Source organism: Lepisma saccharinum, chromosome 10, assembly GCF_977018435.1.
Source record: "Lepisma saccharinum chromosome 10, izLepSacc3.1, whole genome shotgun sequence".
Taxonomy (NCBI): Eukaryota; Metazoa; Arthropoda; class Insecta; order Zygentoma; family Lepismatidae; genus Lepisma; species Lepisma saccharinum.
In genome coordinates this window covers 30053827-30064540 of record NC_139238.1, presented here as the reverse complement: position 1 = coordinate 30064540, position 10714 = coordinate 30053827, and the positions used below count along the sequence as shown (strand labels likewise).

The window sequence follows — 10714 nt, the reverse complement described above, 5'->3', positions numbered from 1 at the left end:
TGAAACTATGAAGGAGCACTCACAAAGAACATCCACGCCTAAGCCTGGATACAATCCAGTGATGCTTAGCGTCGTAGTGCACTGTGCTAACCCCTCCACCACGGAGGCCGGCTTAAGACTAGAAATAATAACAATAATAATTATTATAATATAACTATTATCAACTAACAAAATAAACCCACTTATTCAAATTTATTATTATTATTATTATTGGTTCTCGGCCTGTGTATAGGACCGGTGGCAACCCAACATCGTGAGGAAATTGTGGAGCTACGAGTGAGTAGCGTAACCCGGTCACGGATATCTCCTATAACTGCTGGGGGTTCGACGTGCTGACCCCACGTCACCCCATTACGGGTTGAAGATCTCCACACCTCTAGGTAGGATTGTGGGAGGGAGACTGGCAGACGGGAGATAGGCCAAGGCCCTTACGGGCTGTACAGCCAAGGGTTATTATGATTTATATTATTTTTATTATTAGGAAGACTTTTCTACTCGATCCACCAGGTAATTAAATATCCAGCCAGAACAACGGTTTCATGTTTTTTGCAAATTTCATATATTTACTGCATTGAATGGTGCAGTTCTTATATTTTTCCTGTAACTTTTACACATCTCGTTCAAGAAAAAGCTTTAAAAGTTGCACGAAAATTTTAGTCAATGTTTATTATGCGACCTCTTGCATAAAATAAAAACTTATTTTTTGGAATTTTGGTTTAAATGGTAAATATGACAACATAGCCTCGATTTTTCTTTTATCTAAAGCATTCTTTACGTTGGTTCTTTTGTTCAAATACGAAGTAAATGAAATTTACTTTCTTTAATAACTATAATAATAACAATCTTTCTGCTTTTGGAACTTGAATTGTACAATAACAATTCCAAGGCGTGAAAGGGGTCGACGGTCTTCCTTGAATCTTCCGTCTCGACTCTATTCGAAAATGCCTATATCGTTCCCGGGCTCGTCCTGAGTTGTAGATGACTGTAGTTCTAGTCTCGGTCTCGATTGGATGTGAAACTGCCTGTCTCGTTCTACACTCGACTAAGTTCTCAATATTTGCGACTAACTTTAATGCATTAGTTTTCGTTTCGAACTCCGCTTCCTGCAAATCTTTCACCACTAGGTTTCCCGACAAGAGTGTTGAGGGTGGCCACTCTATGATCATGATAAAATTCAAGTATAATTCCGAGTGGTTTTCTAGGCGAACTTTCCAAACATTCAAGGGTACAACAAGTACAGGCTTTATCTACTTCAACCTTAACGCATTATGCCACCTATCGCAACCCACCCACACAAATTCATAAAGGGTCTGTGTGATTCAAATGTATCCAAAATTTCTAATTCAATTGAATTAAACTGTGTACATATTTAAATTATTTAAGGTGTGGAGCTTACATTTCCATAAACATATTCAGACTCAAAATGTATCTACAAACACAACCCACAAATATTACGGGATAAAAAAATGTTAATTGTGTAAGAATTTAAACTCAAATTTATCTAATAAACTTCAAAATATCTTGCAACAATCTTCAGTTTGTCAGAGAGATTGTTCTGCAAAGGACTCTTAACAAAGTAAACGAATTGAGAGAATTCTGTATTATTTTCCATGCAGCTTTCTCTCTCTTCCTCGATACAAATAAAAGCTACACTGTGAAACATTTGCCGCAGAGCATTAATAAACATGAATTGGATTTGAATTTATAAAAGTTGCAATTTTTCATGTTTACAGAGAAAACTTCACCCGGAATTCAAGGCCAGTGAGTAGCGACACTGGTGTTGTAAACCTTCATGCTAGTAAAAAAAGTACAGAGTGTCCCAAAAGTCCCTTAACAGCTACCCTAGAGACGTGTAGTGCAGAGATTGACATGATTTGAGTATATAGTAATACTGTAGGGGTAGGGGGAACATGATTGCTGTGGGTGACCATGGCGGCGGCCATCTTGGTATCCGCCATATTGGATGGAGGTCAATTGTTTTAAAAGGGAAGGTATATGTGTGGCACATACTTTTAGGCTAGAATTGCACCAGAAACAAGAATATGAAGCCAGTTTTCAGATATCTTTAATCTGTGAAAAGTTATTGATGCAATGTTGAATAAATGATGACATATGATAAAGTATGGAAATTGTGATAACTGATATCATATCTCTTTTGTTGCAAGTGTAAGTGACAAAGAACATGATGTTATCGAATGAGGAACGAATTGAGATCATCCTCATTTCCGCCGGAAGGAGTTCACGGGACATTGCCAATGACTTCAATCAAAGACATCCGCTTAGGCTGCCAGTGTCGCATGTTAATGTGGCCAATGTGATGAAGCGGTTTAAAGAAACGGGTGCAGTGCACGATAGACGTCGATCGGGAAGACCAAAAACAGCCACGGATGAAGAAACAACAACGGCATTTCTGGCATCATTCGTGAAAAAAGTATTCACCCAAAAAAAGTATTCGACGACTATCCGCCCAGTGTGGTGTTAGCAAGTGTTCGATTAGCAGGATTATGCCAGAACACAAGTGGCATCCCTACAAGATGCAAACGCAACATCATCTCAGTGAAGATGATCTTCATAGGAGGGTGGAATTTTGTGAGTGGTGTGTCGTGCAACTTGAACGTGACCCTGACTTCTGGCGAAACATTCTGCATAGCGATGAGGCATTTTTTTATACCAATGGTGAGGTCAACCGTCAAAACTTGCGGTGTTGGTCCTCTGGGAACCCGCACTGGGTAAACCCGAGGAACGTGGTTGGGCCAGCAAAAGTTATGGTGTGGTGTGGAATTTGGAATACCAAAATCATAGGTCCATTTTTCATTGAGGGGACATTGAATGCAGACCTCTACCTGCAGTTGCTACGCGATCTTGTCTTACCTTCAGTGTGTATGCCGGATGGGTCTTTCCCAGAATTTTTTTCAACATGATGGTGTACCACCTCATTATGGGAACATTGTTCGGCCGTACCTTGATATCCAATTTCCTGGAGGCCTCCCCCATGGCGCAGTGGTAGCGTCATTGCCTTGTAATCAAGGGGTCCCGGGTTCGATACCCGGTGGAGGCACAAGTGGTTCGGATTCCACTTTAAACTGTAGGTCCAGTCCCGATTAGCCTTACTGCGCATAAAGTGGACTTAAAACACCAAATCAAACCAATTTCCTGGTAGGTGGATTGGCAGACGAGGACCAAGAGAGTGGCCAGCCAAGTCTCCAGATCTTACTCCTCTTGATTTTTACTTGTGGGGCCATCTTAAGGCCATGGTTTATGCAGTTCCAATACGTGATATGCGTCACCTTCGTCAACGAATCACTGAGGCCTGTGCCGCTGTCACTCCCGATACTCTTTTGAATGTTCGCGTGCATGGGAGACTTGCTTACGGATGTGTTTACGGGAGCATGGCGAGCACATTGAGCACATTTTGTAGCGCAATAACTTTTCACAGATTAAAGATATCTGAAAACTGGCTTCATATTCTTGTTTCTGGTGCAATTCTAGCTTAAAATTATGTGCCACACATATACCTTCCCATTTAAAAAATTTGACCTCCATCCAAAATGGCGGATACCAAGATGGCCGCCGCCATGGTCACCCACAGCAATCATGTTCCCCCTACCCCTACAGTATTACTATATACTCAAATCATGTCAATCTCTGAACTACACGTCTCTAGGGTAGCTGTTAAGGGACTTTTGGGACACCCTGTAGTACCTACAATATTTTGCAAAAGAGATTCTTATGGTACTAAAATATAAGATTACGAACTTGCATGCTTGCTGCATGGCCAGTCCTCATGAAAGGTTTCTTGATTTTATTATTCTATTATCTCAGATTACGAATATTGATTGATTTAGTTTATTTTACTTTGCGTTTTGTGCCTCTTGGCCAATTTGCGAAGATGGGGATGAGTGACGAAATTGATGAATGGACATTCACAAACAACCAAGCCCTCTGCGTCGCAGCGCCATGTGCTAACCAGATTACGAATATAGATCATTCGGTTCAGTATTACGTAATTCTCTCCATTCGCCTATTCATTCATTTGTTTTAGGTCTATTTCTGTACGAATTTTAATTTCAAAAGTATTTTTGTTCTTCCTTTAGTAAGAGCCATTTTTTAAAAAAAACTGCAAGGAAAATTATTTTATATATTCAGCCTTTCATGTTCGACGAAAGGATACCAGTACACGAACAGAAAAGAGACAAGACATACATTAAGCCTACTTGTGATTTCCTCTTGAATATTATTTTCATGTTAATATTACTCAGCATTACTGATATTCGCGATTCCCCTACTGGGTCGAAATTTTTTTCGAAATTTCCAGACGAGATTAAAATCTCGAATTCTACACAATATTTATCCCGCAAACTGATAGTTTTTGCACTTCTGGAATAAAAACTGTTAAATTTAAGAAATTTCAGACACCGTGCATAAAATACAAAGAATTAACTGCTTTTAAATTCGATCCTGTGGAATCCCTTGACTGCTCGGAATACTGAAAAGTCGGGAAATTATTTCTCGAAGTCAGGATCTGACCTTGACAATTCACGCGCCGTCATTTTTATAGTACCCTTCGGCGCATAAAATCTTGGATCATAGCAGTTGAGTAGCAGCCACCGTAGCAGCCCCCCAAATCTGATTCCCAGTAACATCATATGACGACGTATGCGGTAATAAGTAGTGGCGTATTGTCTCAGTCAGAGGGGCCCACGTAACTTGTCATGTGGGTCCCCTCCGAAATGCAGAATTGACTTACTTGCTCGCAGATGGCCATGGATAGGAAAATATCCCTCATCTTACTCTTGTTTAGCTATAACACAGTTTGTCGTAAACGTAGCGAAGTGTGTCAACTGTCTACAGTTATGAATCTAGTAGAAATATTCAGTTGGTCAACCAGTCGATGCCTTATTGCTACTCGTGATATTTAAAATGTATCTTCCCACCAAATATATTCAAGAGGGGCCAAGTCTTTTCGTATTGAAATAAGAGCTGAAATGGATTTCCCACATTGTCCACACCTGTTACATTTTATTTCAAAGGGGCTCAAAACTCAGTAGAAGATGGATCCCAGGGGCAATTATCCCTTCGCCCTAAGGGCCAGTATTTCCTCCTCTGCCACGCAGGATATGCAGAGTATGAGTTAAATGTTACCATTATTTTGTGTAATTTTGTGAAGTTCATTTTTCCTACGCATTGGAATTTTGTGCCCATTTCTGTCGAACCAGTTATTATTTTCTAATGAATTATAATTTTGTGATCTGCAGTGTTCGAAGTGTAAATTCATAAATGTGAATTTCCTTGTTCATGTTTGGGGATAGAAGGAAGGATCTTTGCATGGATCAACTTAAATACAATGCAGCAGGTGGAGGAGGATGCTTATGCAAATTCGAGCTGTGATGATCTATTAATAAAACGGTTCTTGTTTGTGAATAAGTCTTCAAGAAATATATGATCAGTGGTCTATTGTTAAAATTATGAATAATAATAATAAAGAGGTCCACTAACACCAGGGAGTCTGCGGCAACAACTTTTTTTTTTTTTAGAGGTTTCAGTGCTTCCAAGTGGTATTTCATTGAGTGACAAATTATCAGTGAATAGAGTTCCATCGGAGCTTTGTTATCTATCTCTCAAGACTAGAGTCCGCTGGCATTTCTTCGTAGACGATTGCAATTTACTTTGTGATGTTAGGTCACCTAGAGGTCTAGTTCAACCCCCGTAACTGAAGTGATAAGTTTGCTTTAGTACATTACAGAGTATTAGTATTAGAAGCCTAATGTGAGCGGCTCTTAACGTTGAATCGTGGCCTAGCGCAGCCAGGGGATGGCATAGCGGCTGAAGGCACATTCACCTCAAAGTCCAAAAGAGGAGTGTTTACTATCCTTTAAACAATTCCCCCAAAACAATATTATTTTGAATATCTGTGTATTATATGTAACCTCATTAAAAAGTGTTTCAAGCAAGATAATACAAAGGAACACGATTCACGAAAAATAGCGGGAAGCTTTCCCCTCCTCCAAAATAGATTCCTGGCTGTGCCGCTGCGTTGAAGTACAAGAGAAAACATTTCCAGATTCCTCTTCCAGTTATTTATCAGGGATTCACACCACCCTCATTTAGTTCAAAGAACGCACTACCACGTATATAAGTCGACAACAAAAAATGGGAAAGCAGAGTATTTGTGGTAAAAGTTAATTTCTTCTACAATTGAGAGGGGGGGAGAGGGACTATGAAAACTACTGTACATCCGTCTCCTTCTGGCATCATAATTTTATTGTCACTATGGGGGCCCACAATGTTTTACTTGCAGGGTGGCCCCCAGAAAACTGAGCTCCGCCACTGGATCAGAGGTACCATGAAGGAGAGCAGATTAAGTGATATCTGTGCATCGTGAAGAAGTACAAAAAGACAAAGAACTGACTATTCATAAACAGATTATAGTTTTAATTGAAAGGATGCAATACTAAAAAAGTAGACTCAAGTCTGAACTTAAGAACAACTCCAAAGTATTTTGAATTCAATTTCAATTATATGATTTCTAAAATAGTAGTAGTAGTAGGTAGAACATGTGTTTCTACGACTGAAGAGCAAGGTGAAATCTTACTCTGCCCCCTTCCCCGAGAAAAAAAAACAGTTGAAGTAAATATTTATTAATTTGTTAGACACTAGATTATTTGGCACATGTCTTAAGGTTTTAAGGGACGTTTTACCACAATAATGTTAGCAAATATGAAACCTTGCCGCTGCTCAATTTTATCGGTATAACTTCTCAAGTCCACTCACATCGTGGGATTGCAAGATCTGAAAAGAACATTGTTTGATTCGTTCCACTGACCTGATTACTCTGAAAGAGCTCAATTCGTTGCCCATCGTATCTGATGTCCCCCTTTGTTTGCCCGTTTTCACGCGGCACCAAAATCCAACGTCATGATTTGAAGCCCCCTTTTTTGGGCCGTAGCACCGTTCAATTATCAACGAAAATCACCTCAATCATCTTTGGTTAGCTTCTTATGGGTACCGCGTGACCTTAGGAAACGTTAAGTCACAACGAGACCCTCATAGCCAATCAGGAAACGGTTGATGAACTTGCCCTCTGGCGGCTGGAAGACACAGGTAGCGGTATCTGTCCGTGAAGTGAAGCGATCCAAGTTGTGCAAGGGCAAAACGATATGGGATTGAAGAACCGTCTTCTGCTTTTGGTGACTGCTGCAGCGTTTGTGAAAACCCAGGATGAAGCGCGTGAGTAAATTTCAGTTTCTACTTGTAAAGGAAAGGTAGTTTGTCTTGAAAGCAGGGGCGTAGTCAGATTTTTTTTCCGGGTGGTGCCCAACCTTCGATAAAAAAGGTGTTGAAAACGTGTTACGATAAATTGACCTCAAATAACACTTTCTAATTTCCCTGTCCATATGTATAGTTACGGACACTTCTGGGTTGTGATCATCCCCCTGAAAGTCAATGGAGGTGTTAACAGAAGTGCCCATGATGTTGACTTCAATATTCAAAAATCATGCTCATGCCGGAATATTATCGAACATACTAAACTTCAGCAGAAAATTTATAATTCTTGCACTGTTCTTTACGCAACATGTACAAAATGTGGTGACATTCGCGACAAACACTACAAGAACTTTTTTTTAAAAAAAATTGCATTATTTCGCCACTTAGTATGCAAAGAAAAGAATGTTTGTTCAGCATATCATTTCTTTCAGGGCTGTTGCGCGACGGATTATATATTATCATTTCTTTCACTTATATCATATTGAGCAAATATTAATATTTTTCGGTGTCACCGTAACTTCATTTCAGTTACACTACTTTCATAACATGAAAGCAACAGTTGATGCTGTTTTCAGATTGAAAGTACCTAAATCTATAAAAAATGATTATTTTGTTTCCATAAAGATTTCATTGTTGAGCAATGTAATTTGGTCAAATTCCGGGAGAGGGGTTATTGTAAATGTGGGGGGAGGATTTATCGGGCATTCCAGCTATTCGTTCATTCTAACCTATACTTGTATTGTTGCATGCATCAATATTTGGAAAATATTCTCTAGAGTTTAATGTATGAATACTGATTATTGTTTTTCGCTATCATATTTCTCCCATTAGAATAGAATAGAATGGTCTTTATTTAATCAGGCGTGTTTCGGCCTCGTGGGCCGTTCTTACAACCAACCCTTGTCAAAGATACAATAAATGAATAAAAACAAAGAAAAAACACATTGATCGTGATAATACAATAAAGATAATATAAAGATTATACATAATAAAATTATACATTGAATTGATAAGTATAAAAGATAAGTAATAAGTCTTCAGTAATTCACATTGTGTGTCTGCGGGGGGGGGGGGGTGTTATGTATGCACTGTGTTGTGTAAGTGCAGGTGCAATTGTTTACATATGAAGGTTAATGTAGTTGTTGGGACAATAGTAGGTTCTTTTATCTTTAGTTGTTTCTTAAAACTTTGTGGCAAATAATGTTACGGTAAAAGTTTGGTAATGTAAACCGAAATAATAAATGTGAAGCTATTTTCGAGAACCGCATCTCGTCTGTTTCACTCGAAAAAAAAAACAGCATTTGATTCGCCAATAAAAATTTAAGCATTATTTTATGCGATTGACCGCCCCTATCATCGTCCTCGTGGATTTGAGCTAGGCTGTGTGGGGGTCCCCCCTTCTTCTCTCGCTCTCTTGCTACACACACCCTAAATGCATTAATATGAAGTTCCCTAGGATCAATCTAGACCCCTCACTTTATCTTTGACACATAAATGATTTAACGTTCAATATTCAAAATACTGAACTTCTGCTGTATGCAGACGATATTAGCGCGATAGTAAAGGGAAATAATGTAAACGAGTTAATACGGACGCTGAAAAACCGGAGAAATGAAAACATGGTTTTAAATGTAACAAATTACTACTGAATGTACAAGAAACACATTACATGCTCTTTCAAACTAACAAAACAGCAACACGAAAGAAAATAGTGTGAACAATGGTCATCTTGTAGTAAAGTTAGTCAGCAAAACAAAATTATAGGAATTACCATAAATGAAATTTTTATTGGGCAAATTCTCAAATACTAGTGAAAAATACAAATTCCAAAATATACGCACTAAGTCTATTAAAAGAAGCATTAATACAAATTCGCTTATTCCGATACATTATGCAAGGTTTCATTCGCTAATGAATCATGGAATTATGTTTCGGGGAAACTCGCCTACAAGTCTCTAAGCTATTCAGGAAACAAGAGCAATACATTAGAATATTAGCGTATAAAAAGTAGACATCGTGGAAGACTTTCTTCTAGAAAATGCAAAATATTAACTCTACCCTCATTATGCATTTAGTAAACGGCATTATATGTGGAAAACATTACCATACTAAGCGTAATGTCATTAGAACACACACAAAAAGAATATTCTTCACCAGACTGACACTAGTTCAAGACAGACCAGTGACGTGTCCAAGGGGGGTTTGATTTTTTCTTATTTGATTGGTGTTTTATGTCCACTTTATCCACAGTAAGGCTAATCGGGACTGGATCTACAGTTTAAAGTGGGATCCGAATCACTATGTGCCTCCACAGGGTATCGAACCCGGGTCCCCTTGATTACAAGCCGACGACGATATCACTGCGCCATCCGAGAGGCCAGAGAGGAAGCTTTTGGTACGTTGCGTTGAGTAATGTACTTTTCTTGTAAGGTTGAAGAAGGAAAGGGCAAATGTTTTGTAAATTTAAAGCAAAAATCTGGTCTTTCTCTTTATATACTCACAATATTAAAACTACAAATTCAAGATCATTCATTTAAATTATGGAGAAAACAAAGAAAAAAATCTTCACTGTTGTCGATGTTTACACACCTTCTGTCACCATTCTTGAATGTATAATGTACACACAGCATATCCTTGTATCAAAAGAAGAAAAAAGGTATTTCGTTTTGTAAAGGACATTAATAGTGGCAAATAATAGGGGACAGTTGAAACTTGTGCAACTGTAAAAGTTGAATTTTGGCATAACTTGCTTTCCGAATCTAAAACGCTAAAATAATATTTGATTTTTTTGATTCTTTGTTTTAAGTAATGGGGACTGGACCTACAGTTTAAAGTGGAATCCGGATCACTATGTGCCTCCACTGGGTATGCTAAGATTTACGTCTCAAATATTTTGTCTGCTAGGCGGAATCCCTCCATGTAGGGCGAAGCCTTGACCCTCTCCTAGGGGTGGTGCTGGTTTCACAAATATAAATACTTCTTGTAACCTAATAACTTTCGCTGCCTTTTGCATTTGAAAATAATTTCTTCCATAAGTTTCATAACTTTCGCAGGAATTAAACAGTACAACCTGCTGTTATTTGTACGTGCACCTAGTAGGCTATGTGGAAAACTCCTTCTTAACTTGAAGGGATAAGACAATATATCCACTACACAAAGCGAAGTACACATAAGTTGAAAGCATTGTTAGGCAGATGCAATGAAAGAAAGGGGGATCTAAATGAGAGAGAAGTAGGGAGATATCAGGCAAGACTGACACAGGAAAGACAGAATAAATTATAGAGAGGAGAAAACCCTGAGCAGGTCAAGATAGGCACATAGCCAGGGGGAGGGCTAAGGGGGCTGATGCCTCCTCCTGAAATCCTAGAAATATCTCATTTAAGTAGTATGTAGTGGAAATTAATTTTTCTTCCTTACCAGGATTAAACATCTTGTGTAATAAATTGCA

General features: G+C 38.7%; 1 protein-coding gene across 1 annotated transcript in view; it reads left to right on the top strand.

Moving 5' to 3' along the window:
• Window positions 1–7061: 7061 nt before the first annotated feature.
• Window positions 7062–10714, top strand: part of Jhbp2 (Juvenile hormone binding protein 2) — a 47884-nt gene continuing 44231 nt past the window's right edge. Inside the window, exon 1 of the mRNA XM_083129701.1 lies at window positions 7062–7227. Within this exon, the coding sequence (XP_082985827.1) occupies window positions 7158–7227 (70 nt within the window). The 5' untranslated portion in view covers window positions 7062–7157. The remainder of the gene's footprint in view (window positions 7228–10714) is intronic.